Source organism: Xyrauchen texanus, chromosome 6, assembly GCF_025860055.1.
Source record: "Xyrauchen texanus isolate HMW12.3.18 chromosome 6, RBS_HiC_50CHRs, whole genome shotgun sequence".
Taxonomy (NCBI): domain Eukaryota; kingdom Metazoa; phylum Chordata; class Actinopteri; order Cypriniformes; family Catostomidae; genus Xyrauchen; species Xyrauchen texanus.
This window is the reverse complement of record NC_068281.1, coordinates 42488174-42505128: the sequence shown is the minus strand read 5'-3', so window position 1 is coordinate 42505128 and position 16955 is coordinate 42488174. Positions and strand designations below refer to the sequence as shown.

At 38.7% G+C, this 16955-nt stretch overlaps 2 protein-coding genes across 3 annotated transcripts in view; one reads left to right on the top strand and one right to left on the bottom strand.

Moving 5' to 3' along the window:
- LOC127645727 (zinc finger protein 420-like) overlaps positions 1-16955 on the top strand; it is a 451613-nt gene that overhangs the window by 249793 nt on the left and 184865 nt on the right. The gene's annotated exons all lie outside the window — the stretch shown is intronic.
- On the bottom strand, positions 331-16746 carry LOC127644808 (gastrula zinc finger protein XlCGF57.1-like). 2 transcript variants are annotated; one of them, XM_052128187.1, is made up of 3 exons: positions 16611-16746; positions 15687-15812; positions 331-3666 (listed from the first exon to the last, which is right to left on the bottom strand). In XM_052128187.1, the coding sequence occupies exons 2-3, from the start codon at positions 15793-15795 to the stop codon at positions 2276-2278; spliced, it is 1500 nt and encodes a 499-aa protein (XP_051984147.1). In that variant the 5' UTR covers positions 15796-15812; positions 16611-16746; the 3' UTR covers positions 331-2275. The 2 variants fall into 2 exon arrangements, 1 of the variants encoding a protein (XP_051984147.1); XR_007970710.1 differs by lacking the exon at positions 331-3666 and adding an exon at positions 14564-15587.

Below are 16955 nucleotides of genomic sequence, written 5' to 3'. Positions count from 1 at the left end.
AGATGCTTCTTGTGAATAACAAACTCAAAATGTTTTAGGGCTTTTTATAAGTCAGAGTAGCTCTAACCCACACCTCCAATATCCTTTTATTATTTCTGAAGACATCCTCACTATGCACCAAGTTGCTAAAACTTTTGCACATATATATATATATATATCACAAAAACATTTGTCTTAATATGGTAATTAATATTTTCAGCTTTAGTGTGTCAATAGGAAATATACTGTAAAGTGATCAATGGAAAGGAGGCGGCGAGAACCAGCTTTTCAATATAAATAATAGTTTAATGATAAACTTAAAAGACAACATAAACACACACATGACGGACATGTTTGTAAACGATCTCTCTCTCCCGCACGATCCTCTGCAGTCAACCTTTATCCCTCGGAGGCTTAATTAGCCTAATACGGGACCGGGTGTGAAGGATCACGACCCGGCCCCACCCTCCGCCCTGCCACATATACATTTTAGACATTTAGACATTTCTTTTGCAAATATAATAAGATAGAATAGAAGAACAAGGATCCCTGCAACAGATGGCTGGGATTAGATAAAAGAACTGTTACAAATTATCCAAGAAGCTTAGAACAACCAAGAAAAACTGTGTCCAGCTGTATCTAGGAGAATTGGTGTTGTTTTGAAGGCAAAGGTGGTCACACCAAATACTGATTTAGCTTTTTGTATGTTTACTGGGCTTTGTATGACGTTAATTGATAAATAAAAAGGAATTATGGCATTATTTCTGAAGACATCCTCACTATGCAACATTTTCCACAAGTGCCTAAAACATTTGCACAATATATATACACATCTCAGTGGGTCCAACCAATTATATGCTCCTTCACAGACCTGCTCTCAAATGTTATTGGCTCACGCTTAAGACTTACATTTTTAAAAGCATGAAAAAGACAAATGGAATTTGCATGTCTACAAAAGTAGGAAGACACTTTAAAAATAGAGTTCAAATAACTGTTTTAATCACAAATGGCAGGTTCTATTTTCTCTATATTTTGTCTAATTCTGGGCTTAATTTGAACTAAAACAACGAAAGTTCAAGAAAAGCACAACTTTCATCTGTAATTTGTGTTATTTTAACTGAATGGTCTTCAGTTGTTTTCACACATTCATAAATTGGGGATCATGTTTTGTGTATACCTATAATTGACTCACATCCTGAACTGAACGAATGACACACCTACATCTCGTTCAGTCTTTCAGCAGATCTTGTCATTCACGAACAATTTTATCATTTATTTAGCTCAAACAACATCTCATCTCATGGTGACCGACTAGTTCAGTGAAGGGGTTTACTCGATCAGTGGGTGAAACAAATAATAGTCTCCTTAACAGCATGCGCACAAATGCTATTGGCTTGCACTGAAGTCAGTCTTTACAGGCATGAAAAACAGTACACATTAATGGCATCGAAAGCCTGACTTTTCTCTCCGATTCAGTCACATGAAGCTTGCAGACTAAACAGGAGCACTGTATATACAAACAGTTATAATAGACTAAATTAGGATGTAATTTATACAATTCATTTAGTTATGACTGCCAAGATGGACAAGGAGTATAGGAGTGTAAAATTTAAAATAAATGATTGCTGTCAGTGCTGGGAACAGGCATGACCAAGACAACGGAGCTATAATTCAACAAAGTGGGTTATTATGTACAGTGTTAGCAGCACTGAATAGTGAATCACTTGCAAAAAGTTAAAATTACAATGACAATGCACAAAGGGGGGGATGCGAGGCATGCCAAATTAAACTTAAAAAAAAACGCTCACTTGCTCTCATTAACCCAAACATCTAAAACTGACTAACAATGATAAATGAACTAAAAACAATTCTTAAGTGTCCAATATGCCCAACTAATATATTCTTACTATTGAAAAAACAAAGCTTATATAGGGTGGCACTAGGGTTGCCACCGGTCTCATAAAACACGTGATCATTCCATATTTAAAGATTAAATGATGTGTCCCATATCAAATCAATAAAGGACGTGATTTGTCCCATATTTAAGATGGTCAGATGGCATCATGGCGAAATCGTTCCAGATCGTTAATTTAGCCATGATATTCCTTGGAAATTTTGCCTATGGTAGATAGGGATAGTCTAAAAAGTCCACACATTGAGCTAAAAATGTGTAACATATGGACAGTCAGAATGAGAATTCATGGGTGAATTCTCATGTGATCCCAAAGGCTTGCTTTGTCTTTGAGATTCTTTCCACAATGAAGATATGTAAACGTTTTCTCTCCAGTGTGAATTCTTATGTGCCTTTTAAGGTTTTCTTTAAATGTGAAACAATGTAAGAGCATCTGTAAGGCTTCTCTCCACTATGAATTCTTATATGAATTGAGAGGCTTCGTTTATGTCTGAAACTCTTCCCACACTGAAGGCAAGTGAAAGGCTTCTCTCCAGTATGAATTCTTGTATGGATTTTAAGGTTTCTTTTTTGTGTGAAACTCTTTCCACACAGAAGGCATGTGAAAGCCTTCTCTCCAGAGTGAGTTCTCATATGGATATTAAGTTTTCCTTTTTGAGTGTAACTCTTTCCACACTGATGGCATGTGTAAGGCTTCTCTCCAGTGTGAGTTCTGATGTGCCTTTCAAGGTATGCTTTTACTAAGAAACTTTTTCCACACTGATTGCATGCATAAGGTTTCTCTCCAGTGTGAGTACTTATGTGCCTTTGCAGGGATCCTTTAACTAAGAAACTCTTTCCACACTGATGGCATGGGAAAGGTTTCTCTCCCGTGTGAGTTCTTGTGTGCCTTATAAGGTGTTCTTTTAATAAGAAACTTTTTCCACATTGATGGCATGCAAAAGGTTTCTCTCCGGTGTGAATTCTTATGTGCCTTTTAAGGTTTTCTTTAAATGTGAAACTTTTTCCACACTGAGAGCATATGTAAGGCTTCTCTCCACTGTGAATTCTTACGTGAATTGAGAGGCTTCTTTTGTGTCTAAAACTCTTTCCACACTGAAGGCATGTGTATGGAGAATCTCCAGAGTGGATTCTCATGTGATACTTTAGGGCTTTTGGGTCTATGAAACTCCTTCCACAGTGGAGGCATGGAAAAGGCTTCTCTCCAGTATGAATTCTTGTATGGATTTTAAGGCTTCTTTTTTGTGTGAAACTCTTTCCACACAGAAGGCATGTGAAAGGCTTCTCTCCAGAGTGAGTTCTCATATGGATATTAAGATTTCCTTTTTGTTTGTAACTCTTTCCACACTGATGGCATGTGTAAGGCTTCTCTCCAGTGTGGGTTCTGATGTGCCTTTCAAGGTATGCTTTTACTAAGAAACTCTTTCCACACTGAAGGCATGTGTAAGGCTTCTCTCCAGTGTGAGTATTTATGTGCCTTTGAAGGGATCCTTTAACTAAGAAACTCTTTCCACACTGATGGCATGGGAAAGGTTTCTCTCCTGTGTGAATTCTTATGTGGCTATTAAGACTTCCTTTTTGTGTGTAACTCTTTCCACAATGAGGGCATGTGAAAGAATTTTCTGTTTTTGTTCTTCTAGTCATTTCATGTGACAATTTCTTTTCAGTCTGTGAGAAACTATAAGATTTTTCTCCAAATTTAGCATGTTCCTGATACTGATGTTTTTCCTCCACTTCATTCAGTGCTTCACTTTCCTTTTTCAGCTTCTTCAGGTCTAAAATGAAAATATAAAAGCCAAAAATCAATACAACAGCCACAAATGTATGATGCAAGGATATAAAGGTGATATTAGTCATGTTCAGAGGCTTTTCCTGGAATAAGCAACAAAGTTCTATCTTCCCCTCTGATTGAAAAGGGTTAGGGAGACAGGGCTTGGCAATAATGCTCATCTTGGACAAGTGGATTTTTGAAGGGGCAAGTGAAAATGTTTTTCTTGCCCGACAGGACAAGTAGCCTGGTTAAAACGTCAATAACAAAAATAACCGTCTCTATGTGTGATATAACCTAGGCCTGTATCACTAAAAAAAATTATATTAGGCTTTTGAAAACTGGAACTGAAATTTCGCATGGGATTGCAGGGAGCACACGATTTTGAACATTTCAGCAAGTTCCACATTCATAATGTGGGGAAATCCTGCAGTCTTTTATTCACTTAAACATTTAGCTGACAATTGGTGAACCAATCCATACAGAAGAACAAATCAAATCAATTTTGTCTTTGTATCAAACTGTAATTTCAGAATTTTAAGAGTAAATCAGCTCTTCCCTCCCGCTCTCTCCTGCAGCAGCTTATTTAATGCTTGTTGAGTTTAGTGTGAGAGTGCCCAGTGTGGATGCACATTTTGTCCCGTATTTAACGAACTTGAGATGTCATGGAAGTATAAACCTTTTATTTTGAAAAAAGAATGCCGTTGAACTGCGTCTCTGTGAATGAGTGATGCTATAAAACCAGTTTTGGTGAGCCCGTGCTCACTGCTGCCTCAGCTCTCTGTTCTTGGCTGACAGAAGTGGAACCAGACATGGTCTTCTACTGTTGTAGTCCATTCGCGTCAAGGTTTGACTTGTGCATTCTGAGATGCTATTCTGCTCATTACAATTATACAGAGGGGTTATCCAAGTTACTGTATCCTTTCTGTAATCTCAAACTTGTCTGGCCATTCTCCGTTGACCTCTCCCATCAAGAAGGCATTTCTGTCCGCAGAACTGCTGCTCACTGGATGTTTTTTTGTTTTTGGCACCATTCCGAGTAAACTCTAGAGATTGTTGTGATACCAGGAGATCAGCAGTTAAAGAAACACTCAAACGAGCTCATCTGGCACCAAAAATCATGCACTGGTTGAAATCAGAGATCACGTTTTTTCCACATTCTGATGGTTAACATTAACTGAAGCTCCTGACCTGTATCTGAATGATTTTATGTACTCCAGCCACATGATTGGCTGATTATATAAATCGCATGAATAAGGTGGTGTATAGGTGTACATAAAGTGGTCGGTGAGGTGTGTATATACATAGGATATACACTGATCAGCCATAGCATTAAAGCCACCTGCCTAATATCGTGTAGGTTCCCTTGTGCCGGAAAACAGCTCTGACCCATCGAGGCATGGACTCCACAAGACCTCTGAAGGTGTCCTGTGTTATCTGGCACCAAGACGTTATCAGCAGATCCTTTAAGTTCTGTAAGTTGCGAGGAGGAGCCTGCATGGATTGGACTTGTTGCACATAGATGCTCAATCAGATTGAGCTCTGGGGAATATGGAGGCCAAATCAACACCTTCAACTCTGTCATGTGGAAGAGTTATTAGGGAGGCCATCAGGGGGTGCACACACTGCGGTCTGTGTTGTTTCTAATGCCCCAGTATAGTGATGGGGACACCATGTAAAAAGGCACCATCCTTCGGATGAGACGTTAAACTGAGGTCCTGACTCTCTGTGGTCATTAAAAATCATAGGGCACTTCTCATAAAGAGTAGGGGTGTAACCCCACTGTCCTGTCCAAAATGCACTTTGAGTATAGTGTAAGAAAAGCTCTATATAAATGTAACATTCATTCATTCATTCCTCAAAACCATTCCTGAACAATTATTGCAGTGTGGCAGGGTGCATTATCCTGCTGAAAGAGCCCACTGCCATCAGGAAATACCACTGCCATGAAGGGGTGTACATGCTCAGCAACAGTCTTTTGGAAGTTGTTATGCATCAAAGTAACATTCACATGAATACCAGGACCCAAGGTTTGCCAGCATTAATTTATTCAGCAATTTGTGCTACAGTAGCTCTTCTGTGGGATCAGACCAGATGGACTAGCCTTCATTCCCCAGTGCATCAAGCCTTGGGCGCCCATGACCCTGTCGCCACTTCACCGGCTGTCCTTCCTTGGACCATTTTGATAAGTGCTAACCACTGCATACTAGGAACACCCCACAAGACTTGCTGTTGTGGAGATGCCCTGACCCAGTCGTCTAGCCATCACAATTTGGTCCCTGTCAAAGTTGCTCAGTTCCTTATGCTTGCCCATTTTTCCTGCTTCCAACACGTGAAATTCAAGAACTGACTGTTAACTTGCTGCCTAATATACAGTGCATCTGGAACGTATTCACAGTGCTTCACTTTTTTCACATTTTGTTATGTTAGAGCCTTATTCCAAAAATTTTTAAATTCATTATTTTCCTCAAAATTCTACAAACAATACCCCGTAATGACAACGTGAAAGAAGTTGGTTTGAAATTTGTGAAAATGTAATAAAAAATACATTTAAAAAAAAAAATCACATATACATAAGTACTCACAGCCTTTGATCAACACTTTGTTGAAGCACCTTTGGCACCAATGACAGCCGCAAGTCTTTTTGTGTATGATGCTACAAGCTCGGCACACCTATTTTTTTGGGCAGTTTCTCCCATTTTTCTTTGCAGGACCTCTCAAGCTCCATCAGGTTGGATGAGGAGCGTCGGTGCACAGCCATTTTCAGATCTCTCTGAAATGTTCAGATCTATCTAGAGATGTTCGATTGGGTTCAAGTCTGGGCCACTCAAGGACATTCACAGAGTTGTCCTGTAGCCACTCCTTTGTTATCTTGACTGTGTGCTTAGGGTCGTTGACCTGTTGGAAGATGAACCTTCGCCCCAATCTGAGGTCTAGAGCGTGCTGGAGCAGGTTTTCATCAAGGATGTCTCTGTACATTGTTGCATTCATCTTTCCCTCAATCCTTACTAGTCTCCCAATTCCTGCTGCTGAAAAACACCCCCACAGCATGATGCTGACACCACCATGCTTCACTGTAGGGATGGTATTGGCCAGGTGTTGAGCAGTGCCTGGTTTCCTCCAGACATGACGCTTACCATTCAGGCCAAAGAGTTACATTTTTGTTTCATCAGACCAGAGAATTTTGTTTCTCATGGTCTGAGAGTCTTTCAGGTGCCTTTTGCGAAACTCCAGGAAGGCTGTCATGTGTATTTTACTGAGGAGTGGCATCTGTCTGGCCACTCTATAGTGCTTGACACCATCTGAACCAAATACGTTTATCTTGGTCTCATGTCCTTAATCTGCTTGTCTTCAGCAAACTGTTTGCAGGCTTTCTTGTGCATCATCTTTAGAAGAGGCTTCCTTCTGGGACGACAGCCATACAGACCAATTTGATGCAGTGTGTGGCATATGGTCTGAGCACTGACAGGCTGACCCCCCCCCCCCCCACCACCACCACTTCAACCTCTGCAGCAATGCTGGCAGCACTCATACGTTTATTTCCCAAAGACAACCTCTGGATATAACGCTTAGCACGTGCACTCAACTGCTTTGGTCGACTATGGCAAGGCCTGTTCTAAGTGGAACCTGTCCTGTTAAACCACTGTATGGTCTTGGCCACCATGCTGCTGCTCAGTGTCAGGGTCTTGGCAATCTTCTTATAGCCTAGGCCATCTTTATGTAGAGCAACAATTCTTTTTTTCAGATCCTCAGAGTTGCCATGAGGTGCCATGTTGAACTTCCAGTGACCAGTATGAGGGAGTGTGAGAGCGATGACACCAAATTTAACACACCTGCTCCCCATTCACACCTGAGACCTTGTAACACTAATGAGTCACATGACACCGGGGAGGGTAAATGGCTAAGGGTTATTTTGAGGGGACAGCAAATTTACACTGTTATACAAGCTGTACACTCACTACTTTACATTGTAGCAAAGTGTCATTTCTTCAGTGTTGTCATATGAATAGATATAATCAAATATTTACAAAAATGTGAGGGGTGTACTCACTTTTGTGAGATACTGTAATATATATATATATATATATATATACACACACACACACACACACACGCACTTATATTAGTGCCCGACCAATATATCGGTTGGCTTTTTTTCAGAACATAATACAGAAAACGCTTTAGAATTGTTTGTTTGTCCAGCAGAGCATGTTCTGACTCCCTTGTTTAATCTGAAATTAATCCATTTGTTTGTACCGCAGCTACCGTGTGTCTTTAATCAATCCATCCAATAAAAGTATTCCCGAAACCATACATTTCCAAAATCTTAAAGAAAATCACATTCTACCATATCAAACGCTTTTTCGGCATCAAGTGTGATGGCAGCGACCGGAGTCTGATCATTCCCCACTGACCACATGATATTGATAAAATGCCTAATGTAATCAGAAGAGCTACAACCCTGAATAAACCCCACTTGATCTATATGTTTAAGAGATGTCATAACTTAATCGGTTAGACAACATTTTTGACAATATTTAAACATCTAGCTGGATCAGGAAAATTGGATGGTAACTTTTACGCTAACTTGAATCTTTGTCTGTATTAAGAATCAGTCTGATCCAGGCTTGTGTCATGGTTGTCAAAAGCTTTCCATTCTTTATTGATTCCGTATAAACTACTAGCAAAAGTGAAGCCAGTTCTATAGCATAAGACCAAAAATTTTAGCGGCAAAGCAGTCTGGTCCTGGAGCCTTGCCTGTAGGTAAGGCCTTAAGTAACTCGCCAAGCTCCTCCAAGGTTATCTCAGAATCAAGGGATTTATTTTGTTCAGCTAATAGTTTAGGGAGTTCTAATGGTTCCATCTAATATCCTCTGTAGTAGATGAAGATGTGGAACTATAAAGATCAAGATTGAATTCATTAAAAGCATTAATATCAGTGGCCGAGGTAAATATTTAATCACCAGCAGATTTCACTGAGGGAATGGTAGAAAAAGACTTGCTGCTTTATATATCTAGCCAAAAGCTTTCCTGCTTTGTCCCCTGACTCAAAGTATGACTGTCTTGCCCAGAATAGCCAAAACTCCACCTTCTGCGACAAAATAGTATTATATCTGTATTTCAATCAGGTCATCAGACATTCAGAGCTTCAGCTCTGCCTCAGCACTTTTAATTTCCCTTCCAATTCCACAAGTTCTTGTGCTTTTAATTTTTTGGTGAATGCGGCATACTGTATGATTAAGATTAAAGTCTCCTCCCAATATTATATAATGAGGGGTGCCAGCTGCTTGCAACATTCCTTCAAAATCTATAAAAAAGCCCTGATCATCAACATTAGGTGCATAAATATTTGCCAAAATAAGAGTTTGTCCCTGAATTTCAGCTAAAACAATAATGACTCTTCCTAATTTATCTTTATTCTGTTTAAGACATTGTATACGTTTAATTATCAGCATAATGACTCCCCTGTTCTTACTCGAGCCAGCACCATAAAAAAAATACCTACCCCATATCTTTCCAAATTTTTCCGCTTCCTGCGGAGAAAGATGTGTTCCTTGAAGAAACACTCTATCATATTTCTTATGGTTAATAGAAATAACCTTCTTTCATTTTATGGGGTGCCCCAACCCATTCACATGGAGAAAGACAATCCACTCATATTAAAATTTGACATTGACATAAGAAAAAATTTATTGTGTGTCAAAAACAAGATCATAAAGACCACATCCCAACATTAGTGTGACAATCAAAACACGAACTTCAGAAAAAAGAAAAACGTGTGCATAAACCCCACGCATGACAGCGCCAATTGGTGTCCATCCCTCCAAACTCAAACAGTCTATATTCGGATTACTCAAGTCTGGTGTTTCTATTTTAAAAATGTTTATGTATAAATTTTGAGAGACAGAATTACACAGCAAAAGATAATCTACAAAACATGCAGGCCAATAGGCGGAACAAGTACAGAGTATGTAGTTGTATCCATAAAACTGTCCTGAAGGTGTGTTACGCTACAAAATAAACTCCAGATTTTTTTATGTTTTACGGCTTGTCATGTGGTACAAACGCGTGTAAGCATGCAGCACGAGTCGGTCTTGTGGAACAGGTGTATTGCAAGAGTTCACTCTTTTTTTCTGTTTCATCCATCTGAAAACTGTTTGCGAGAATAATGTAATCTATGAGAATGCTGCAAATGCTCTCCGATCATCTCAGGATGAGCTGTGAATTCAGTTCGCTTTATTTCCATGGATCAGTTTGTGGATAACATGCATTGAGAAAGCAACTCTGCAGGCTCAGTAATATATACCTTTGTATTAAAGAAACAGATGAAATTGATTAAATCATAATAATACAAGACACGTTCACCTTGAACCAACAATTTTGTTTTTCTTTTCTTTTGGCAGCATTATCTATTACCAAAAATGTAGTTTTTAAGATAAATTCGATAAGAACACACACATTTGGCAGCATTATTTTGGGAACAAAAGGGAATTTATGAGGCTTAATTATTAGGATTATTATAATCTTTACATTTATTATTGTCTTTAGTTCTTAATATGTAGGCTATTAGTCCAGCTGTGGCCGAGTCCAGGGCACTCTCCCCCTCCCATTGCTCACTAGATAGCGTCCATTTGGCCGAACCACTTCCACTTTTCCTTGATGGTTCTGTAGTCACTTTTAAGTTTATTTTTTTAATTTTCCCTACACTGTTTGTAAGGTCAGTGTCTCAGCTGTGCGGCCAACAGCTGAGACACTTTCTAAAAGGCTTTTTCGATTCGTTCGTCGCTAACGAGAGGAACGTCTGCGCCTTGTTCATTGACCACGACATGGTTTTACGCACAGCCATTTTTTTTAACAATTCTTTTTCTACCATTCCCTCAATGAAATCTGCTGGTAGTGAATATTTACCTCGGCAATTGATATTTATAATGCTTTTAAAGAATTCTATCTTGATCTCAATAGTTCCACATCTTTGTCTACTGATGAGGATATTAGAAATTTTGTGGAAGCATTAGAACTCCCTAAACTGACGACTGAGAAAAACAATTCTGTTGATTCTGAGATAAACTTGACGCAGCTTGGCAAGGTAATTAAGGCTCTGGGGCCAGATGGCTTTGCCTATTAGTTATTTAGATCTTATGCTACAGAACTGGCTGCACTTTTGTTAGAGGTTTATATGGATTCATTAATGAATGGAAAGCTTCCGACAACCATGAAACAATCTCAGATCAGTCTGATTCTTAAAAAGGACAAAGATCCAATCGAGTGTAAGAATTGTCCAATTTCCCTGATCCAGCTAGACATTAAAATAGTGTCAGAAATGTTGGATAACTGATTAAGTTATGGCATCTATTATACATCTAGATCAGGTGAGTTTTATTTGGTGCTGCAGCTCTTCTGATAGCATTGGGCATCTCATCGATATTATGTGGTAAGTGGCGAATTATCATATTCTGGTTGCGGCCATCTTACATGACGCTGAAAAAGCATTTGATGTGGAAGAATGGGATTATTTTAAGATTTTGAAAATATACGGGTTCGGAAATACTTTTATTGGATGGATTAAGTTACTTTATAGACACCCGGTAGCGATACAAACAAATGGATTAATTTCAGACGATTATTTTACTCTGAATAGGGGCACCTAGCAGGGTTGCCCTCTTTCCACATTATTGTTCTGTCTTGCCCAGGAACCATTAGCAGCCACGATAAGAAGGGAAGATGAGATTCCATGGGTTGTGGCGGGAGTTATGGCACTTAAGCTTTCGCTTTAAGCAGATGATATTGTATTATTCGTCCACAACCCTACTAGATCTATGCCTTGAGGTCAATTGGTCTAACGCCAAAGATTTGGCTCTTGACTGCGTACTGCCCAGAAATGTTTTTCTTTTCAGCCGGGCACCTTCCAGTGGCCCAAACAGGGCATTAAGTATATGGGCATTTTATTCCCAGCAAATATGTTTGATTTGGAGTTAATTTTGATCCTTTAATAAAAAGGTTCTCGAGCGATGTGTGCAGGTGGGCTTCATTAAATTTATCTTATTGGGAAGGTTAATGTTATTAAAATAAATTGTATAACAATATTTAACTACCTGCTACAATCTCTCCCTGTAGATGTCCCCTCTCATATTTCGTGCAATTTGATAGCATAGCGAAGTCTTTCATTTGGAATGGTAAGAGTCCTAGATTACGTTTTAATAAATTACATAGGCTAAGCTTACCCAAGATTTTGTTTCATTATTATGCATTCGGTCTCAGACATTTGGCTCATTGCTCGCTTCCACCAGAGAGAGCCCCTCCCTGGTTTTGTATTGAACAGGAATTTCTTGCCCCTATTTCGCCATTGCAAAGACATTCTATTAAACTAATCAGATATGTTACACCCCATTACCTCACATTTGCACTTGGTGTGGACGAAAGTGTCCAGAGTGTTCAAATCAGACTTTTATTTGAATGTTGCCAAAGCATATGGCTGAACCCAAAATTATGTATTAATAGATCCCCTTTCTGCTGGTCAGAGTGGATTGTGAGGAGGGGACACTTGGTGACCTATATGAGAGTGGTGTTTTGAGATATTTTGAAATTTTGGTTCAACATTTTGGGATTCCCAGATCTCAGTTCTATAGGTATTTACAGCTGCACCACCTGCTGTGTACCATTTTTGGGAATAGCATACACCCCCCTAAAGCGGCAGATGCTCTGTGATTACTGCTTTTGAAAAAGGTCATTAGGCATCAGTGTATTACTCCCTTTTAATTGTGGGATCAGATTCTAAAAAATGTCAAGTCTACATCTGGAGATGCAAGGGTGTGCCTTACCCCTAAATTAAACCAGGCACTTTTGCGGAGCGTTCCGGCTCTGGCGGCCATGTCGGAGCCGGAAGTGATTGTGGTCACTCTAGTCAATGCTTGTGATTCCATCAGATGCTCCGCGGCACGTTTCAGAAGCGTCCCAGAAACAGCTCTCCGCTCTGCTTCACTAATGATAGATGTCTTGTCTATTTTTGATGGATACCACGTCCAAGCCGCAGTTCAAATACAAAGTTAAAGTCAGAACATTTGGTAAATTTATCCATGTCGTTCATAACTGGACTGTGTATTAACTTTGTCTTTAAGCTACAGCACAACAAAATAGGACACAAAAACAAAAAACAATTAAACCAGACAAAAAAAAAAAAACATTTAGCCAACTGCCATGGTAGAACCCCAAAAATCAAGGAAAAAATACAAAATGAAAAAGAAAGTCAACGTCGGAAAGGCAAAGTAGTTTATTGATTTTTGTTGATCTCGCCAATACAGCTGCCTCGCAGCGCTCCGCTTCTGAAATGCTACCGGAGGGGTTTGACGCCGCGGTGGACAGAACAAATCCTCGTAGCTGGAACGTGCACCAGAAGTGCCCAGTGTAATCTAGGCGTTATGCAATTCAAGATTTCACCAAAAATCACCAAACAGCAATGTTAAAGAGCATGCCAAGACACATGAAAGCTATGATTAAAAATCAGGGTTATTCCACCAAATATGGACTCTTACAAAAAACTTTTTTTTTTTATCGTGTTAATAAATGAATATGAACTTGTTTTCTTTGCATTATTTATATATTTATAAATGACTTTTTTTTTGGTATTTTTTACGAAGTGGGCTAAATGTTCAGTCAAAGCCACATGTGAGATGGTAAATGAAGCTTGAAACGTGCTATGTTTCGGGGCAGAAGACGTTTTGGGCTGTGAAGGCTTCGTGGCTGAGTTTGCAGCAACAGCTAAGTTTAACAAACTCTTCATAGTGCAGTTTATGTTTGCTTCTTAAAAAAATCCCACAATGCGCTTAAAAATCCAGGGAGCATGTTGTTTACCATGTTCCCTTACCGAAAACGTCCTTGTGTCTTCTGAAGTCTCTCAAGTCTTTAGATGACGATATAGCTGACAGTCAGAAAGCTGACAACATCTCTGCTTGGGAGTGGCAATAGGTGATCGCACACGCTCCGTCTCTCTCTCTCTCTCTCACTCACACACACACACACACACACACACACACACACACACACACACACACACACACACACACACACACACACACACACACACACACACACACACACCCATCCTTGTTTAACCAAGAACTTGTTTGAAACAGCACAAGCCATGATACTATTTCTAAAGTGACATTTTTCAATTACTAACGGAGGTTTGGACGCATCATATGTTTTGAACCAGCAATTGCAGATTCTGATCCGCCGTGTAATAAAGTAGTTCCATGCACAAATGCATTTTATGACCGTACTCAGTTTTTCCTGATTTTTTATTTTATTTACTTGTTCATTGAACTGTTGTATATGAGCAATATCACACTCGCATTCATGCTATATGGCCCTAAATCAGCACTGCTGTAATTACCTACGGCACCGCCTGAACCCTTGTGCCTGCGTCAGAATCACAGCAGTGCTGATGTAGGGCCATATAGCACTCTGGCTCATGTGATATTATGTAATGCTGAATATAATGATTAATAATGCTATGGGTCCTGATATTTGAAAGTCCTCTTGATAATGCCAAATGTAATGTCTGATTTCACTAATTAATTTATACAATGGCAAAAATTATTTTACTGGTTAAACACAATTTTCTTTTTTAAAAGAATAGTTTAGAAACATGTAATCAGTGAAAATACTATTTTAAAAACTATAATATTAAAATACTTACATTTATGTAATCAGTGACAGTGTACAAGCACATGTATCCAACATAATTATGTGTTTTATGCATGTTTTACAAGTTAAGAAACTGTCCTGAAATTAATACATTAATAACAGTGAATATTCTTGATTTAGTGATTTTGCATTGAAAATGTATTTATTTAAAAATGAAAAACGTAAATCAAATACATTTCTTAATTCAAATTAAACTCCAAACGAAACAAAAAAGCAATTCAAATAATTAAATGATCAAAAAAATAATATGTACACACAATTAACCACCTTTCCATTTACCATCAGGCACAAAATTACTTACACAACTGAAGACCTAAAAAAATTATTGTTATAATGATGATATTAATCACTGAAATATAAATCATGGTTCGAGGTGAACATGTATTTGTATTATTTTAATATATAATCAGATTTATAGGCTATACATAATGTTATCCTGCAGAGTTGGCCACAATGTACCGCTCTGTGGAAATAAAGTGAACTGAACTCAGAGCATCTTCTGTGCTGAGATGTCTGAGGTCATTTGCAGCACTCATAGTCGACACTGTGCTTGCAAAAAAATATTTTTAATAATAATAATTCAGAAGAACCTTTTATATGCGTGTGTTCCACAAGACTGCACACCTCCATACAAACAGTGCATCAGACATGTGCAAAGACGGCTTTTCTTTCTTCTGTTCTTAATAACATTATAAAGTGTATTTCTTAAAGCACGTGTCTGTTTGCCGCAGGGCAAATGACTTGTAATACTAATAGGAGTTTCCACTGAGATTTCAGCAACAGGCGCTCACTCTGACCATCGTTGATCCCCGAGATCATCGTCTATCGGCCCAACCCTAGGCAGACCTGACTGTCTGGAGGAATGGGCAAAAACTTCAGCTATTTATTGTGAGAAACTTGTGAAAGGCTACCCAAAAAGTTTGACTCAAGTTAAACTATTTAAAAGGCAATGCTACCAAATACTAACAAAGATTATGTAAACTTCTGAACCACTGGGAATGTGATGAAAGAAATAATTCTCTCTAGTATTCTTCTGACATTTCACATTCTTAAAATTAAGTAGTGATCCAAACTGACCAATGACAGGGACAAGCTGTTTGTAAAAATCTGACTTTAACTATACTTTAAAAAAAAAAGGTAAGAATTGAGGGTTACGGGTCCAGGGTTACAGGTTCATGGACGCGCACACAAGAGCACCACTGCTGAAAATTCCATGGGGAAACACTGATAAGGGTGAGTAAATGAGAGAATTATCATTTTTGGGTGAACTATTCATTTAATGCTACTCAGCAGTCATAAAAAAAAATCTGAATGGGCACCAACCACTTTGTTCCTCAGTATCTTCATTCTTCTGTCTGAATGGTTCTGAAATACTGATATCATCATTCTCCTCTTTAAACTCCTCTTTAACAAACTCCATCTTCAGTAGCATGTCAAGCAGATTTCATTCTAAGAGTCAGAGAGAAGGTGGAAGTTATGATGATTTGATGCAAAAAAACCAACAACTGTGCTGAAGCATTATTTTCATACAGTAAAACAAAGATGAAAACTATTTAACCATATGACTTAAAACATTTTCATAAATTAAAATTAATATTGCAAAGTAAATTATAAAGTAAAATTAAGCCAACCTAACAACAGTTATTGGAAAACAAACTGTAATAAAAAACAAAATAATAAAAAATAAATAAATGGCCTTTTTATAATCATCTAGCACTCCCATATCACAAGGCAGAATAATGTGACCTGTGTGGCCGTGTAGGTGAAAACTTTGCATGTGGCGTGTGATGCGAGTGAGGGAGGCTGATACTGATAAAGAGGACAGGGACATCAAATATGCCTGGTAAGAAACGACAGAGCCCTGTGTGGGACTATTAAGAAAACGAAAATGCATCGTCAAATACAATTTGTGGTGTTTAAATAGAAGGAAATAGTCCCCAAAACCTTAAGTGTATCGGGAGTTGTGGAAATTATTTATGGCTAAAGATGAGTTAAATGAGAAAAAAAAATGAGTAACATCGATCATGTTAGTAGAGATCAATGTGGGAAACAGCAGACTCCGATCTCATGTTTCCAAACAGTTGAGTTTGGAACAGTTTAGGCGTGAGTTCAGTTCACATGAATAGGTTGCCGTTGCCGTTGCCAACTGTCACCGACCGAAATGAAGACGTCTTTTAATTAAGCGGTAGCACCCAACCATTCTGATACACAGGAACACATCACAATAATAGAAGAGAAAATACTCACCAAATTACTTGCAGCATCGTCTCTTCTTTTGTTGGTTCGGAAATCTCAGTGGAAACTCCTTAAACAAGCAGAATCCAAATAAAAAAGCACCTAGATCTCCATATGCTGTACAAGACTAAACCATGCAGAAGAGCCGTGGCGCAGATTTATGACGTCACCATGATCTATAGATCAGTGGTTCGGAGATTCTTCTTCTTGTTTTAATGGCGGATCGCAAACTTAAATAGCCCATTACCGCCACCTTTTATTAGTAGAGACTAGAGACATGGGGGATACGACTGATACACTACATCCTACACAACAATTTATTTTTAACATAGCCTACCATATACCTGTAAATCCATT